Source organism: Primulina huaijiensis, chromosome 3 (assembly GCF_012295235.1).
Source record: "Primulina huaijiensis isolate GDHJ02 chromosome 3, ASM1229523v2, whole genome shotgun sequence".
NCBI classification, from domain to species: domain Eukaryota; kingdom Viridiplantae; phylum Streptophyta; class Magnoliopsida; order Lamiales; family Gesneriaceae; genus Primulina; species Primulina huaijiensis.
Genome location: NC_133308.1, coordinates 864,124 through 882,799, shown reverse-complemented (window position 1 = coordinate 882,799; position 18,676 = coordinate 864,124). Strand labels below are relative to the sequence as shown.

Here is an 18,676-nt window from a genome sequence, read left to right as displayed (position 1 = left end):
AAATTTGCAAACGGAAATATTTTTCTTGTTAGTTTTGACAAGAAAATCCTCATATAATAATTTTTATAATTAAAATTATACTATTTTCGTTTCCTCGTAAATAATTATTATATTTAATTTTACAAGAAAAAAATTATTGTTAATGATTAGTTTGACATGATGATATACCCGATAGATTAGAAGCCACTCTTCCATTGAATTATTTCTCAAGAAAATTAAAGTAATTAGCTAGCTAGGGACTAATGTACAAGGCAGCTTCATTGATTGCGTCGCCATGTATAATAATATCATATCATTACAAAAATATTCCACCAACAAATTGCAGTCTATTTTTCAATATAATTTTCAAATTTTATTCGAGAGAAGATTTCTTTATTCCAAAGTCTTCAATTTTTTCTCTATAGATATGTATTGCATACTTGAATTTTCACTTATATTACACAAATAAATCAACACCATTAAATTAAATTAAAAAAATATTAAACACCTTAAATTCATGGTAAGAGAATAGGGTATACTGACTTATTTTCCAGGTATTAAAAATATATTTTTTTCTTTTTTTTTTAATGACAAAACAACTTTTTGAGACAAATATTTACGAAAATTACGAAAAATGATTTGATATATCGTAATGATAAATCCATCCTTGTATTGTAGTTGCAGTTAGTTCAATCCGAAGAACCCGCCTGAATGATACGCATAACCGAAAGCGCCACCGCCGAAAGCTGAAACGAATCCTTATTCCTCTTCGTCAATGGCGAAACTACACCTTCCTTCTCCCCAAACCCATCCTCACAGGTCGTCGCGGCATCCATGATCGAACTTATCTGGATATTAGCGTCGTCGAAACGCTTGCTGTTGTAATATTTCATGGCCAGTTTGATGGTGGGAATGGCATCCGAGTAGAGATCAAAGCAATCTTTCAAACACTGCCTCACATAAGGATCCCATTTCTTGTTCTTCAGCAACTGTTTGATGTTGCAACGGGTATCGGTGACGTTGTACCTGACGAGCCGGATGGAGATCATGCCGAGGCCTTGCAGGGCAGCGCATTGGCTGGCGGGGGCTGCCTGCAGGGAAGTTTTGCAGAAACTGTAGTTGATGTTCGGGTCGTTTTTGGAGGAGGTTTGGCATGCCGAGTGGATTAAATTCTGGGATTTTGCGGCATGGATTGTGATCAGGAATGCGAGGAAGAGGGTTGAAGATGTGATTGAGATGAAAATCTTCATATTTTCCTTCGTGTTTTAGTGGCCTTTTCTTTTCTTGGTGAATATTTCTTGTTATCTACTCACTTGCATTGTTGCGTGAGATTGTTTGTATATATAGAGCAGCTGGCGTATCGATACACGTCATACACTTAAATATAAAATTACAATTAGGAGCTGAACTTGCGTGAAATTATTGCAATTAGTTAATTTTAATTCTTGAATTTTAAATGTTGAAATGATTAAATTTTTTTTTTTGAAAAATAATTTATGGATTTTATGTAAAATTATGTATAGTGGGTTTTTAATTAGAAATTTTTTTTCCCAAGAAATAAATTTGCAAAATACAAAGGATAAGTGGCTTTAAGAAAACCAAAAAATATTAAAGTACAATTTTTCCTTATAGTCCTCTTTTCTTTTCTTTATTTTTTTTTAAAAAAACACAATATGGATAAATCGATAATATACTAAATAATATTTAAAATTGCGTAGGTTTTAGGTGTGTCATGTTTTTTTTTAAAAAAGTAATATTGCTAATTATAAGATATTTCAAGATTCTTGAGTTGGGACAAAAATCAGACAAATAAATCAGAATATCTGCTTTATTGTACTTACTTTTAATTTTTTTTAGATTATATATGTAATTGAATTATTTGTCTTATTTCTATTAGAAACGTAAGTCCAAACACACCACTCTTTTTCCATAATCAAAAGTCACGGTCAAGTTTATATTTTGTGGTTTAAATTTGTTTTGGTGCTGATTTTGATGTATTCCATCCTAGTGAGTGTGTGTGTGTGTGTGCATCAAATTATTTTGAGAAACAACTGATCAAAACTCTTTCTAAATTCTGAAAAAATGGCAATAAAAACTCAAAATAAATCCCATTATGGGCATAGGTTAAACATGTGTTGCCGGGTAACATATTTATACTTATGCCAGCTCAACAAAATCGTTTGAAGAAATTATGAATAACATCTTAGGATTCTGACAAACAAATCTTGAAACTTTAATGCAGGCTCTATTGTGACTTTTTTAACAGATAATTAACAGGTGTTATTTCAATATATAAATCCTCGATAATAATGAAATACACTTTTTCGGTCACGTGGGAATTCTTTGTCCTCATCTTTTGGAGTGTATTGAATAAATCTCCAAATTAATACAATAGAATGTAAACCATGTTAGTGAGATAAGTCATACTACGGCACCGAACAACGCTCGAAAAGATGTCGATAATGAAAATCAAACTCATGACAATAATCAAGCTCTCACTTAACCAACTCGGACATCCCTTAGTTCTAAATAAGACGTGTTTTTGATTTGATAGAAAGTACATATATGTTTCAAGAATATTGTTTTGCCCTTGTTGAACACATCTTATCTTTTAAGACATCGAGTTGATCTAATGTCATACAACATACCACACTTGATTTTTCACGTAAAGTTATACATTGTACAAACTTAAAAATCATATATGACATACTACATGTCACTAAATCAAGCCTTATGGCATTACCCGAAGGCTATGATCGAATAAATCTATATTGATCGCTTACTTTAAAAATAAGCTTGTGGTAAACCACTTTTATTTCAATGATATAAGTCATTTTTCTCCAAATTAACTAAAAGAGCATCCATCAACAGGAATTACATCATTTGTTAGCATACTTGGGACCCTCTAATATTTCTTGCTTGTAAGCATCTACCAAGCCATGTCGATGCTGAACACACATCGTGGACTAAAACATTACATGCTTCCATACCTAAAGCATGGGTTTCTTTACTCAAAATAGTAATAATAATAAAGCATGGTTTCTCAAACCTTTAAAGCTTTCATTACTTCATCCCTAATAACTCCATAAATGGTGGTCGATTTTTTTAATGACACAGATGTACTTAATTCACATATATCAGCAATGTCCGATATTATATCAACATTTTTTGTATCAACATTCAGATAAAAAATGATTAAAATTGGAAGAAAAAAGTGCAAAATATTATTATATTAAGACAGAAAATTGACCAATAACTAGAACAAAGATGAAAATATGTAAATGACACGACAAAAAAAATATAATTTTCTAGTTTTAGCTTCTCTCAACTCCATAACTTTAGTTTTTTAAGCATTTAAAATTATTGTAAAAACACAACTAGACACTACTATTTTTTTAAAAAAAATAATTTAAACATTTTCTTAAAAAAGATTTTTATTCCCCAAATTCAATCCTAAATAGAAGTATATTTGAGTGAAAAATTTAATGTGTTCCAAAATATTTATCAAGTTGCACTCCCTTGACGTAATATGTGGTTCATCTTAATTTAGGTATGTTGTTTGGTGGTAAGAGGAGACACGGAGAAACGCAAGCAATGACATTATTTGGCAATGTATGTAATATATTAAACGTGAATTTTAATACGGCCCTTAATTTATTCTACTCATCAATTATTATATTAATAATCTGTGACGAATTTTTGGCTTTTATTCAAGTATCCGAATAAAGTTTGCTAACCCACAAAGATATTCAAGAAAATTTGTACCGTTCGATTGAAAATATTATCTTATAAAATACGTAAATATATTTTTATAGAAAACTAAAAATAGGCTAAACATAATTTAAAAAATAGTTGTTGCATTAAAGCCTTTTAAATTGACTTAAACTTCAATCTCCGGTCTTGTTGGATTTTATTTACAAGTAGTAGAATTGGGACAAAAGACGAGCAAGCTCCAAACCCAAAATCAAACATTATTCAGCAAAAAACCACTTTTCAGACAATTTAGAGTAGATGCTTGTCTTGGGTTATAAACTCAAACGATAAAATACCATCAATATATCGTCAAAGTGATATTTATTATCATTATATCGCGAGATTTTATTGTTATATTACGAGATTTTATTTTCAATATATAACGACATTTTAAAAAATTATATGATGTATATACAGCATCAATCAAACTCAAAACCCCCGCCCTCGACTCTCCTCCAAAAAGCCACTTCACACTCCCAGATAAGGAACCCTCGTTCGTATCAAAACAGAAGGATCGGCCGGCCTGAAAAATTCAATAGAAAATGGCGAATCTAAGAACAGCGATGGACTCGGAATTCTGGGACCTGAACATTTCGACTCCTCAAGCTCTTGATGGTGTCTCAAGGGCTGTTCCAGGGGATTCTGCGCCGATTGACGGTGCGAGAGCCAGTAGAGCTCTCAGAATTCAGCAGTTATCTTTGTTGGGAAATGGGTTCCCTCTAGGAATCATTCCTTCCTTTTCTCCCTCTGCTAATCATGAGGAATTGGGCTCGTTTGCACTGCAGTCACTTCTGGGCAAAGCAGTTTTTGGCAATTGGTAAAATTCTGAGAACCTTTGTTGGCCTGCGTGTGTAATCGTAATGACTAATGTGTATTTTGTTTGTCTTGTCGTGTTTGTTGATATCCCTTTTTTTGTTGCTGTGAAATGTATCATGGAGCCATGGTCTTGATCAGGGAGAGCATCTATAATCGCTAGGCTTCTCATGTACACATGCCCCTGATATGTGGTAAAGCACAAATTCCGTTATTGTTTCAGTAGATATGCTACTAAAATCTGCTTTAATGTTTTTGTGCCCTATTCAGTCATTGTAAACCGAAATAGCTATGTGCTGAAAGAAATCAAAGATGAACCAAACCACTTACACTTCAAACTTATGATTATATTTATAGTTTTGAAGGGCAAACCATCCTCCTGCCGATTATCTTTACACAGCCAGTAGCATAGACACATTTTGGCCTGAATAACTATGATTACTGACTTGAATTTTGTAATCCTACATCTTAGAGAATTCCATGATTGCCAAATGTCTTCGTACAAAGAGATTTCCCATAGTTACAACTGTTAACGAATGTGCCGAAGTTCTCTGATCCATGACTCCCTGGGGTTCTTTATACTGATTTTACATTAACTTTGTGTATTTCTGTAAGGCCCATCTTTTTCTCTCGAATCGCATGCATGCAATAATTAATAAAGATAGTCAAGTAGTTAAAAAATACAGTCTGTATTAGAATTTAACTAAAATAGGATGGGCTCACTTAGAAATTGCATGTGAATCGAGTGAGAAAATCTAGTTTTATTTCTAAGTGAGCCCGTCCCATTTTAGTTAAGTAGTTAAAAAATATAGTTGTATTTCTAAGTGAGCCCGTCCCATTTTAGTTAAATTCTGAATACAGACTGTAATTTTTAACTACTTGACTATTATTATTAATTATTGCATGCGAATCGATTGAGAAAATCTGAGCCTTACATTTTGGTATCAGAGAGTAGATTTTAAGATCTTCTGTGGATTTTAGAATTAAGTTATGACCAAGAGAGAGTTGTGGCGAGCGATCTAGGATTTAGACAGTGGAGCTAAGTTTGAATCGAGAGACATATGATTTGCTATGTGCATGTGCTTGAATTTATGTGCATTCTTGCTCTTGCTTGCTTTAATTGTTTTATTTTCTTGTAAAAAACTGGTAGGACAACTGAATAATTTAAAGTATGTTCTATAATTTTATGATAGTCTGATAATATTTCATTTATACTCGCGAGAATTCAATAAGTTGAGATTTATAATATTGAGTATGGACTTTACATAGCCCCTTAACGTTTGAGCGTTTTGATTTAGAATAGACTTTAAAACTTGTTAACAAAATGGTGTTTAGCTGACAGAGTCTTACGTATAGTTTTATTTTAAGTATGTGATTTTACAAAAATATAAAATATTAGTTTTAACTTTCTGAATTTAGGAATTCTCTCCTCTTCATTAGATTAAGCTTAGAAATTCCTTCTTCATTAGATCTTTATATATTTTGAGTCGAGAACCAGTGAATCATGACAAACTACCATATAATGATTTACTTTTTAAAGAATTTTCGTGTATTCTTACGCTTTCAGATTTGGCCTTATGAAAGGAACATTATAAGGAAAAAAGGGGCTTAGGAGTATGGATTTTTAAATATTTTTGAATTAGTTGGATACAAATAGGTATATTTGTTTAGAATAAATTGAACAAGCTTTATGTGACTATCATAAATGTGAAGAACTTCAGTGTTAATTAAACGATCTGGTACATATGTGATATTCTGGAGGTTTCTAACTATAAGAATTTCATATAAAAGTATGCAGATAATAGAAAATTAAACAACCATGTTACATATCAGACCAAACATCTGTACTAAGAGATCGATGATCTATAAATTAAAAGACACTAATTGTGTTGTAACTATTTAAGTATTAATCATAGATTAAGGAATTAGGACACTGCGTGTATTGTCAGCATTGATATATTTTGTATGATTTCGTGAAATACATTTAACCAAGCTTGATATAAAATTAATTAGCAGCAAACTCGTTGCCTAGGATCATCAAACACGAATAACACAACAAATTAAAAGAGTAATTATAGTTACCTGAAAACAGTAGGAATCGGACGAGATCAATGGAAGATGATAGCATTTCTTCCCCTTTCCTGCTTTCGCTGTGACACTGGAAGACGGCGCTGTTGGGGTTTTGGCGAGGTATTTTATGTTTTAATGTCCAGGAACTGGAGGAGTATGAGTTTCTTTATTCAATCCATATATATATTTTTGGGTGCTATCACAAAGCCCAAGTCCAAAATTAAAGAATTCAATTAACCTAAAATACTAATGATATTTGTTTAGAAGAACTCATTATTAATTATAGGATAATACCAAAGTCATATTATGAATTATTTATTTTGTTTTTAAATTATTATCCAAAATTAAACTTATATTGTTTAACATAACCGTGTCACTAAATTTTATTTTTAAAATGTTTGGCTATTATCTGGATTGTTACATTTCAACTTTATTTCTTTATTCACCACAGGGGTGTCAAAAATGAATCCGACCCAAAATAAATCAGGTTGGGGGTTTTCAGGTTTGGGTCAAATCGAGTTGAATCCGAAATCTTACTCGTAAAAATAATCGGGCCGGGTTGACCCGAGTTGACATGGTTTTTTTTTATATATATATATATATATAATTAAAAATATTGGTTACATTTTTTTATATTATATGTTTGATTTTTTCTATTCTATATGTATCGATATCATAAATTTTCATCATGTAATATTTATTTTGTAAAATATTGATTTTTTTTAAACAATTGTTTTTGTTTGCAGTAATTATATTTTAATTTTTTACAAAGGCAAAAACTTGTGTGAGACGGTCTCACGGGTCGTATTTTGTGAGACGGATATCTTATTTGGGTCATCCATGAAAAAGTAATATTTTTTATGCTAAGAGTATTACTTTTATTCTGAATATCGTTAGGGTTGACCCGTCTCACAGATAAAGATTCGTGAGATCGTCTCACAAGAGACCTACTCTTTTACAAATAGACTTTCAAATTATGAATTTGTCATAATTAAGGATGTTTGATCAAATATTTATTTTGTGAAATATTGAATTTTTTAAACAATCTATTGAAAGTTATTTTGTGATGTTTGCACACTCTTTTATTGTTATTGATCTCATAAATTTTTATGATATAATATTTATTTGTAAAGTATTTGTCGTTTAATATCTAGTTTGTGAAGTTCTAAACAATTGTTTCTTTTATGGACTAATTAAATGTTTAGACAACTTCTACTCTTAAATTTTAATATTTAAATCCATGCAACATAATTATCATATATTTAAGCTATGTTTTGTTATTATGCATTTAAATTAAAATATTTACTATGTGTTTCGAATTTTATTTAATTATTTTTTAAAATAATAATGTTGCATAGTAAAAAAATCATATATCTAAAAAAAAATTAAAAATATTTTCTAACAAATAAAATAAAATTATAGCGGAATAGTCGGGTAGGTACAATTTCGGGTTCGGGTTGAAATTTTTTTTGTAATACTCCAACCCAACCAAATTGACACCCTGCTTCACTGTGGTAGGCATCAAGTCTTGCATTTGCAGATTATTTTGATTATGTACTAACTCTGAGAGAGAAACTCTCTCTTGCAGGTGGGTTGGGTTAATTGGGCAATTCCGTCCAAAGAAATTGATATCATCTATTAAAGCTGAAGTTTCTGCTTCAGAAGAATGGGATCTGCCTTTGCTCAAGGAAACTGCGAAGCATTTCCTGGATAAATCACTCTATGCAGTGGGCTTATGCTCACAGATAGCTCTAACATCCTCGTCATCCTTACTATTGAGCACTGAAAAGCACGGTGAGAAGAAGAAAAGTCGTGCGAAGGCCATGCTCTTTCACAAGGTAAAGTTCTGAACTTGTTTTTGTAGCTCCTTTCACAAGACCACCTCCCATTGTCCTTCATTTTAATTGCTTTCTCACATTGACCGTTTTCTAACCACTCATAGTCCCAACTCCCAACGACAAGTTACCTATGTCAAAGACAGAAAATTTATTCTGTCTCTCTTTGTTTCACACCTTCGATCAAATGCTTGAGTTAGGTCCAGTGATCTGCTTAACTTCATAAAGTTTGCTCTGTCTTTCTCAACATTGCAGCTTCCAGATCACGATATTACTTTAGAAGCAGCATGGCCTGAGTTGTTCATAGACTGTAAAGGAAAATACTGGGAAGTTCCTGAGTCTATATCAGTGGACTGTTCATCACTTGTCTCTGAGTCAGGACTGAGATACCGTTTTGGCATACATAAAAATAATGCCCTCCCACAGCCTGTGGGTTCTGTTGATCGTGAAACACCCCCAGCTTTATTGCCTGGTATATGCGCAAAAGCTGCCTTTTCGTATGAGAAGTCTAATGACTTGTGGAGGCAAATAGAAACAGAGGAGGATGGATAAAAAAGACAGAAACTGACGAATTTTGGCATCCTTCGTATGATATTCGTCTCAAAGAGCCTCATGCGGCAATGTCTGGAATTATGGGTAATTTTAAGACTTCACAGAATGTGCTAATAACTACTAGTTTTTATAATTTTTCCTTATTTTATATAGTCTATTTGCTGTGAGTAAATTTTTTTATTTTTCTTCACATTTTTTGTTCAATATCTTTGGACTTTCCATACTTACAGATTCTATTTCCGACAATTTTTCCACATTATGGATGGAGAACTTCTTCACCGACTATTATATTTTATGGCTAGATCAGTCTAAAAGGTGTATCCAAACATTAATCCTAAATGCAAACATGGATATCTGATGAGTTTTATTTGGAACGAAATTTTTAATCCTTCCATAGTTATAGCATAACATTTAAATGATTTTTCAATCTAATATCATTTAGCAATATTATTTGTTTTGATTATGATTATATCCCGAGTTCATTACTCCGATACTTGGTAAAAACTTGTTTCCTTTTACCATTTCACAGTTCTACTTTTGTCATTCTTTATTCTCCTTTTGCATTTAGGAGGTACTTGTGAAGCCTGGTTTGTTGGTGGGAAAGATTCACCCCAAGTTGTGGACATAAATTCTTCAAGGACTAAGGATAGAGGTCGTTTTGATGCTGATTTGTTTGGATCAGTTTGCTGCACCTTCCAACACGGGAAATTCACGAAGAGATTTGGAGACCTCACCAGACTAGATGGTCGCGTGGATATTTCTTCAGCTTCTGTGTTGGTCAATACAGTGTCCAATCTTTACCGAAGGACAGACGGCAATCAATCACCAAATTCACGGTCTTATCCAAGATTCAATTTAATATTTCAGCAGCAGGTAAACATTTTTGGCTCAGTCTCATATTACAAACAAGACTGCCTTCCAACATTTTATGCATATAGAAATGGAGTCTGGTTTAATATTCTTCAAAGATGTGCTACATATTGATGGTGTTTAAAATCATACAGGTTGCTGGACCCATTGTTTTTCGAATGGATTCCAAATTCGCCTTCGACTCTTCGGGTGGGAGACATGACCTCAGCTGGAAGATCTGATGTACAGCTTGAATTACTCTCTGAGAATCCTGCGTTCCGGGAAGGTGGTAGCATGGTATTCACCCAAAAGGAAAGAAGGGATGATTGAACTACGCCTTTTTGAATTCTAGAACTTATATAAGATTAGTTGTTGAATAACATATATGACAATAATACAAATTAACATATGATTCTAATTGGAAAAGATAGTTGTCGATTGAATTTTTATAATTAACAAAATATTGAATTTCACTCTTTTGTGGTGACTTTTTGCAATATCTGATATTAAGTTCTCGAAATTTTTGTCCTAAGTTTTAGTCATTTATTTTTTAAATAAATAAATTATATTTATATAGAAAGGAAAATTGGTCTAAAATTTAATGTGACGGATTTTTCAAAATGCTAATCTATATGCAAATTTTTAATATTTTTATCATATGGTGTGTGGCAATGCAACTGAAAGAAAAATAATGGGCCAGAAATTGGGCTCGACTTTTAGGGAACCCAAATATCCCATGGGCTTTAAACATTTTACATGTATCATTTAGCAAAGCTAGGGTTTTTGCAGCTGCTTCTCCTCGCCGTTGCTTCCCCGACTCATCTCCAATGGTAGCTTCTCTATCCTTCAAGCATTTAAAGATCACGCATAATCTGCTTGCCCTGTTTGATTTTCGTATTTGTTAAAGATTTGTGGAGGAAAAAGGTTTCGATTTTTTTTTCCAAGCATATATAGCTGCTGTTGTTATTTTCTTTCTGTTGATCATTATTTTGATGTACTAGATGATATTGTTGTTGATTATCGAAACATGTTGGTTGTGATCGGATCCTATGGTGGTTAGTCGTGCTTTTCGTCTGTGTAGAATCTGTAGATGGAAGTGTTGAAAATAATGAACAGAAGTTTAGTTGATACTTTATAGGAGTTGGTACATTGGGATTTAGACTTGTTCTATTGATTTTGTTTTTACCATTATTTTGATTGTATTGTTGAATGGTTGGGAATCATATTTCTTTTCGATTTGAATCAGTTTCCTTAAATTGTTCTATCCACTTTACATTCTGTGATTCTAAATATCAGTATCGTGGTTCTCAGTAATAGTTTTGTTGATTAACTTATTACTTTATGTTATTTGTAAATTGTTTCAATTATTGTATTGATTATAAAATCTATGTTTTGTGCAGGCCAAGAGAACCAAGAAGGTTGGAATTGTTGGGAAGTATGGTAGGTCTTTTATAATTGCTTCTTTTCTCAGTCTTTGTTCTGTCTTTTGTCTCTAGTTGTGTGTGAATTGTGTTGTCTGAAGTTGCTCTTGGCTCAAGGTTATGAGTTCAATTCTCTCACAATTGCTTTTCTCTCATTCGTGTTTGTGTAAAGTATTTTTCCTTGGACTAGTGGACATAATATTTGCACTTCTCCCACCAGTCGTAGTCTCTTGCCTCAGATTCATTTCTTCTGACTTGAATGGCTACTGATTTTTTGGTCTATGATATTAGGAGGCCAGTCTCCTTGTTCATAACATGTTGATTTTTGAGGAAGGTAGTGACTAGTGATAAGTTAAATTTTATCTGAATTCTTCATTATCCTTGTGTGGTATGGCGTTAACCATTCTTCTCCTTGAACTTGTAGATCTGAGATTTGAATCCATCAGTTGCTTAAGCTTGTTAACGTACTATATGTTGGGTCCTTATTTTATGTTCAATCTCGAAACCTTTTATTTTCTAATGTAATGATCAGTTTTTATTATTCTTTCATAATATTTCAGGTACCCGTTATGGTGCAAGTTTGAGAAAGCAGATTAAGAAGATGGAAGTAAGTCAACACAGCAAGTACTTTTGTGAGTTCTGCGGGAAGGTATGCACCAAGAATTCAGTTTATAGCATGACTCATTTTCCGGGTGATATTGGTTGGTTATGCATGTTCTGAATGTAAATTTCTGTAACAGTATGCTGTGAAGAGGAAGGCAGTAGGCATTTGGGGATGCAAGGATTGTGGCAAAGTGAAAGCTGGCGGTGCTTACACTTTGAAGTAATAATTTGTCATGTTATTTTTTATGTTAACCTGTTAAATTCACGTTTAGTTCCCCAAACTCATTACTCCCCACCTTGCAGCACTGCTAGTGCCGTGACTGTTAGGAGTACCATCAGAAGGCTTAGGGAGCAAACTGAGAGTTAAATTTTCCGATATTTGTCGTGGTCATTGGCACATTTTGAAATTATCGGTATCAATGAGGTAATTTAGATGCAGATCAAACAGCTATGAGAATGGTAGAATGCTACAACGATTTGTATGGTGATACTGCATTTGTCTCGAAAATACTGAAAACTCATTCCTACGCAATCTGAATTCTTGTGTACTGTCTCTTATGGCTAGAAAGATTGACAAATCAGATGATAATGAGAGATATTATGATATCATAGCGCACTCTTTTTTATTTTTATTCCCGTTCAGGTCATTCTGGTGTTACATTTTGCTTGTTGGGTAATATAATGAAAATTTGAAAGCTCGAATTAGTTTTGTTCGAGTTCGATTCGAAGTCCGAAAATTTTAAAACTTTTGTTTCGAATGAAAGCTCGAGTTCGACTCTAATGATTCAAGAATTATTGTTAAAAAATAAGTATTAAAAGGCTCAAATTTTATTTTTTTATAATTATATTATATATTAATAAAATATTAAATTTTGCGAACGGTTCGTAGAGTATCGAACAAAATAATTTGAGCTCAAGTTTGAATTAAAAAAGTTCGAACATGTTTTGGTTCAGCTTGAATTCTATAATTTAAATTATGAATTAAATTTTTTTTGTGACAACTCGAAAAGTTTGTGAATCGGTTCGGTTCGTTTGCAGCGTACGAACTTTAAAACAACCTCAAATGTAGAATTGCTGTAATTTCATTTGTTAATAAACTCTTTACTCCTCCACTCCTGGTAAGTTAGAAATAATGGAGAGATTTTTGGAGCCCTGATGATAAAGCGATAGACGACCCCTTCTGTCGGGTGTTATTCATCGACTGTATTTATTTAATTTTATAAATGACGCAACTACAAGAAGTATTATGATTAACTAGCACCACTGTTGCATTGTAATGATTAAAAGTTTTTTGTTTATTTCATCAATTTTTATAATTAATTCATTGAGTATGGATAATTTTGTAATTTTATGAAAAACATGATTGTATATATCGACATTTATATATTATAAAATTGAACAAAATGATAATTATTAGAATTGATAGGGGTTAAATACCGCATACTAATTTAATAATTGATAATGACAAAATGAGAATTATCAGAACTTGATAGATATCAAATAAAAAATTACCAAATTGGTCATTTTAAGACACCGATTCTTTATATAAGTTATAAGACAAATTCAGAAAAGTAACTTCAAAGTTTGATTTGAAAATAATCTTAATATTTTCTCAGAAAATAATTATCATGATTAATACACATTATAATGATTAATTATTAATAACTTCAAAAAATTTAATTTTACATTGATAAATAAAATTATTAGGATATCAAAAGCTGCGGTAAGGTTATTGAAAAATTTGAACTAAAGTTTATGAACTAAATCGATACTCACATTTCTGTGGTTAACAGTTAATTTCTTATTTAAGTTAATGGTGATGTTATTTTTCTGAAATGTTTACAAGATTAAGGTTTTTTTTTTACGGATAAAGGATATTAGTATTACTATGTCAAGAGTAACTGATGTAAATGAAACTGCTTTCGTAAAGCAAGCAGCTGCTGTGTAATATACATATATCAAATCTGGAAAAGGTAAAAAAACGGGCAGATAGAAAAATAACTTCGATCAAATATATTCTTTAAACAAATGACCTTATCATGTGAATTTCAAAACACTCGAATGTATAAGAGACATTTTTTAAAAAATGAAGTTTCCTCAAAATATCCTAAAAAAGACACATTTTCCACTTTCTTACAGCATGCCACCGACCAAATAAACAAAACGCAAAATTACACGCCTGTTCCTCTGTTGATATATTTTAACGATAATAACTAAACATTGACAAATATTTTTGTAGTCAGAAATATATTTGGTAGAGGTAATAATTCTAAAAATATCGATTGGCCACTTTCGAACTAATACTGATAAATATGCACGCGCCAGAAAAATTGAAGTAAATAAAACAGCCCACAACGTTAAGATTGGGGAAAAAAAAAGAAATGAAAACTGACACTAGAACTGAAATCAAACGATGAATTCGCCTGACGGAATGGCCACGGGTTATCTATTATTTAAGCAAATTGGTCCATCAATAGCAATGGCTGCTGCGTGTATCTAAGCCAACCTGCTCACAATTCACTGGTACGCCACAAAGCCCAGTATGGAACATTTGTAAGAAGAATTAAGAGATTGATAGCAGCAAAGGATGGGAAGCAAGGCGTCAAGGCATGTGAATCTTGTAGCCAAAAACTCTAGGAATATAGCTCTGTGTAGGATTTTGTGGCTTGAGGTGTCCATAAGTCATCAAGAAGAGATTAGGGAATGTGGTTCCAAAATAGGCTCCATCAACATCTTTGGCGGTAAAGGAAATCATCCGTCAAGCAAGTGTGTAACATATACTGGCAAACGGGTCTACTCCGTTGATTCTCAAATCTATTTTAGAAAAATCCGATGTATATTGATGCAATCAAGATTCTTTAGATCATGCAATATCTATGTTACTTCGTTTTACTATTCTTGTGTGTGTGCGTGCACGTGAGTTGGAGTGTGTGCGTGTGATATACGTATCGATTGTGAGATTGACCATTGGTTTGGTGTTAAAAAACATTCATAATGCAACACTGGCCACTTGGATGAACTTGTGTGTGAGTGGGTAAGCGGGGAGGGTTCTTAGCATGCAAATCAACCAGAGGGTCAAGGCCTCAAATGCAATAGCGAAATGGAAGGATACTGCCCTGGTACTTGGATCGAGGGTAGTGAATATCTTCACATTTGGGACAGTATATCTTCACAGTATTTGAGCGCGGGATGTCTGACTGTCCAACTGGAAGGCAAGGCTGTCCGGAGCAATAAACTCTCGGACATCTTCCAAAGTCATAGTTTTTGTACTTTTCTAACTGTTCAAGTTTCAGCTCAAGTTTCATATGTGAGAATAATTCTGATAAAGAGGGTTAGCCAATAAAAGAAACCATAATCTGACCGATGATGTTTACCATTGCAGCCATTCCCTTGCTTGTCAAGATGTATCTGACGTGAACAAGTCCATAGAGCATTTCTGCAGCTGATTCAACCAGTTCATTCTGTTCCTCGTTAAACATATCGCCTACATACAATCATTGTGAATGTTATATCAGAAAACAAAAAAAATTACTCAGCTAAAAAATGGACCAAAAAGGGAAAAAGCAAGTGTTGGTTATAGAGTTGGATATAAACGTGTTTTACTTTTTTACATTTTCTTCGCTTAAAGTAACACTTATATAGTTACTTGGGCTTGCTGTATAAATAATTGTATTCATCTCTTCTGATAGACAATTTTTCAAACAATACTGAAGAATTTTTCAGTTCATTTCTTCACATTTTAAGAGTGAGCAGTAAACGAGAACTAAATCGATGCAATGTAGCTATGAGTATGCCACAGCAAAAAAAAAAAAAAGATTTATGGCAACTACATAATTCTGAAACTTGTGTTTAGGAAGAGGGCATACGTACACCTACATAAGAAAGTTGGAACAAAAATCTCTATAAGTTTTATAGTTTTCTTTGCACGTTACCCAAGCTTCCGCATCAAAAGCCAAACCACACCGAGACTCGCATTTTGAAAATAAATAATTGGATAGAAAAAGTGCCGAAAACGATGATAAGTGACAATTCAACAGAGAACAAGATGGTTTTGGTAACATTATCCTCACTCACCTCTCGGCTCTCACACTAGATGATAACTAACAATACTATGACAAAGGGAATCCTCGCCCAGAGGCATTATTACCTCACTACCACTGTCCACCAAATCTGTGTTCATTATAATCCTTCAAGGACTTGTAGAATAAGCTGAATTGAGGATAATTGTCCACGTCCGGCGTAGAAAGTACGTGGCAAAATGTTGTGTCGTTGGTCGCATAAAAATGGTCGTTCTCAATTATTTATCATCTTGGAAAAAGAAAATAAAAAGCATACGACAACTTGATCACTTAAAGACAAAAACAACAGACGTTGTAAGGGCTATCACAAAACAACTTAAACAAACTATCAACTCAAGCAATATTATATTAAGTCAGCATTCGGCAAAAAAACTACAGTGATTACCATGAGAAGATTCGACATCCAGGATTAGGTCAAGTGCATAATCGTAATAAGGGACTTGACTGCTCAATCCACAGAGATTAAAATCATCTTGTATATAGTCATCATCAACTTCACAAAAGAACTCATTTCCTCTCAAGTTGCAAAACCATGAAATCCAAGATGTATCATCCCCATCAGAACCACTAACATCAGACTCTTCACTGTCTGTTTCAGATTCCTCTGCAAAATTCACATAGAATCACAATCTAAGGTTTGTCTAACAATTACAACTCTGGATGTACTATAGGCACAAACAAAACAAACATATCAATGCATACGGGTGCATATTAAAACATCTCGCTGAAAAGAATAACCAAAGCAGACACAAGGGCATAGTCATTCCGCAACTTGGATTCAAGTACAGGGCGATTGGGTTAAATGAAGCAAAGGCTTGTCTCCTTGAAAGTGTTCGGCATACCAACAATTAGGTTAAATTGAACGCATAATCAATCAATTATATACATAACAAATTGGCCTTCTCTAAACTACACGAGAAAACATTCCATACATGGCATGTATACTGTCGGATGTTACGAGCCTACAATATATTACATGAGGAGAAACACTTTTGTGTTGCAGATATAATTGGATACACAAAACATGTGCGAGTTCTACATTAACATGTAAGATCTATATATTTAAAGTCATGTATTTCAAATAGACATTGCTTTTTTTCCCATCATAGCATGGACTAGGCCTAACAAACATAAACCAACCTCGTACATATCATAATTTTACTGTGCCAAAATTCACAAATCAAAGCAGCAATGTAACTCCATATTTCGGGTTTAAATTTGGGAGAATTCAGCTCTTGAGAGTGAGAGCCTTAATTTTACAACCATTAACGCTACTAAGTACAATTATGATGTTGAAGGCATGACATGCCGTTCTACAACATGAGGACATTGTCAAAACGTATCGAACCTTCATACAAGAGATACATACAATCACGATCATACCAATAACTGCAAAATGGTTCATCCATTCACCAACGACAGTTTCCAGACACAGGGTTAAGATGTTAAACAACACATAAATTCAGCATATTTTCAACCCAAAAAAAAAGATTAAAACAATAACCAGTCATTGAACTAACTTCCAGTAAATTTTAAAAATTAAGAAAATAATATCCACCGCACCAAAATTGTTCACGAAATTCAGTCCCAGCCAAGACGAAAGTTACCGTCGGAGCATTTTTTTTTGGTGGTGTCGATGTTGGCGGAGGAGCGGTTGTCTCGGTGGTCAAAATTCTTACCGGCGGAGTTAGGAGGTACGGTAACCGCACTACCTTTGCTTCTAGAGATGAAAGGAAAAGACTTCTCCGGAGGCTTGTCCAGAGCATCGTTGATTCGTTTTCGATCCAACGTATCCCCAGCTTTCGACGAGCCAACTCCCCCTCGATCTCGATACATGTTCATTTATATCAGAAAAATGAATTAGAAACCAACTAAACTCCCATCGGAATCTGTTTTTTACGTATATCTGTAGGTAGAGGTATAATATCTGAGAGAATAACTGAATTTTGCGACTGAAAGGGCGGGAAGATCAAAAACCCTAGACCTGTACAGTTTGTGTTTGAACGAGACGGAGAGAACTAGGGTTTCTCATTTCAGCAGAGATGGTGGCGTGGTGTGGGAGCCTTGATGGACGGCTCGAAGGTAGAGTGGAGCCGCTGGTCATTTTTCTGTGTTTATTTTCTTTCTATTCTCCTCCTAAAAGTTTTCGTGAATCGCAATTGCACCCCTAATATGTCATCGTTATTTAAATTTCATCCCTTATTTTCATAACTTAATTATTATTTCATAATTTATTAAAAATAATCGATATCATTTATTATTGTACTTCATTTTTCCTAATATATTAATGTCACTTGGTACATATTGTTTACTAATATATAATTTTTGTTATTTTTAAATCAATATTTGTTCAAATTTTTTTTATTAAGAGTGGTAGACTGTATGAAAATTTTAAAATATAGATACAAATATGATTGAAAATTTTAAAATAAAGACTTTTTTAAGGAAAATTTTAAAAATGTATATTAATAAAGATATAATGAATGTATAATTGTAATTTTAAATAAACATTTCACGAAATCAATTAAAAACTAGTTAGTAAAGGAGTTTCAACTTTAATTAAATAATAAGATATATACATACATATAAATATATATATTAAAGTTATTTTAGATTTTATTAATGAAAATATGTAATTTTAATAACTAATCTTATTATGATATCATTTAGACAAATTACTTCTCTATAATTTTATTGCGAATCATATAATAGGAATGTTAGC

General features: G+C 32.8%; 3 protein-coding genes and 1 pseudogene across 3 annotated transcripts; 2 read left to right on the top strand and 2 right to left on the bottom strand.

Moving 5' to 3' along the window:
• Nucleotides 1-463: 463 nt before the first annotated feature.
• On the bottom strand, nucleotides 464-1,295 carry LOC140972808 (putative invertase inhibitor). Its single transcript, XM_073435240.1, has one exon. It carries the CDS (start codon nucleotides 1,227-1,229, stop codon nucleotides 669-671), a length of 561 nt encoding a protein of 186 aa, XP_073291341.1. The 5' UTR covers nucleotides 1,230-1,295; the 3' UTR covers nucleotides 464-668.
• A 2,859-nt stretch (nucleotides 1,296-4,154) lies between these two features.
• On the top strand, nucleotides 4,155-10,294 carry LOC140972796 (protein TRIGALACTOSYLDIACYLGLYCEROL 4, chloroplastic-like; annotated as a pseudogene).
• Nucleotides 10,295-10,483: 189 nt separating this feature from the next.
• Nucleotides 10,484-12,429, top strand: LOC140972797 (large ribosomal subunit protein eL43). Its single transcript, XM_073435220.1, has 5 exons — nucleotides 10,484-10,681; nucleotides 11,252-11,291; nucleotides 11,833-11,921; nucleotides 12,013-12,095; nucleotides 12,179-12,429. The coding sequence occupies exons 1-5, from the start codon at nucleotides 10,679-10,681 to the stop codon at nucleotides 12,240-12,242; spliced, it is 279 nt and encodes a 92-aa protein (XP_073291321.1). The 5' UTR covers nucleotides 10,484-10,678; the 3' UTR covers nucleotides 12,243-12,429.
• A 1,623-nt stretch (nucleotides 12,430-14,052) lies between these two features.
• Nucleotides 14,053-18,063, bottom strand: LOC140972795 (casein kinase II subunit beta-1-like). Its single transcript, XM_073435219.1, has 5 exons — nucleotides 17,562-18,063; nucleotides 16,340-16,558; nucleotides 15,250-15,359; nucleotides 14,988-15,153; nucleotides 14,053-14,608 (listed from the first exon to the last, which is right to left on the bottom strand). Exons 1-5 carry the CDS (start codon nucleotides 17,794-17,796, stop codon nucleotides 14,478-14,480), a joined length of 861 nt encoding a protein of 286 aa, XP_073291320.1. The 5' UTR covers nucleotides 17,797-18,063; the 3' UTR covers nucleotides 14,053-14,477.
• Nucleotides 18,064-18,676: the final 613 nt, after the last annotated feature.

Bases quoted from the DNA above. Each gene is read 5' to 3' on its own strand.
- LOC140972808 (XM_073435240.1), bottom strand. From the start codon at position 1,229: ATGAAGATTTTCATCTCAATCACATCTTCAACCCTCTTCCTCGCATTC.
- LOC140972797 (XM_073435220.1), top strand. The intron at 11,292-11,832 runs GTAGGTCTTTTA...ATAATATTTCAG, and splicing joins TGGAATTGTTGGGAAGTATG to GTACCCGTTATGGTGCAAGT. The intron at 11,922-12,012 runs GTATGCACCAAG...TTTCTGTAACAG, and splicing joins TTTGTGAGTTCTGCGGGAAG to TATGCTGTGAAGAGGAAGGC.
- LOC140972795 (XM_073435219.1), bottom strand. From the start codon at position 17,796: ATGAACATGTATCGAGATCGAGGGGGAGTTGGCTCGTCGAAAGCTGGG. The intron at 15,360-16,339 runs GTAATCACTGTA...GATTGTATGTAG, and splicing joins GGATGTCGAATCTTCTCATG to GCGATATGTTTAACGAGGAA. The intron at 15,154-15,249 runs GTAAACATCATC...AAACTTGAACAG, and splicing joins GCAAGGGAATGGCTGCAATG to TTAGAAAAGTACAAAAACTA.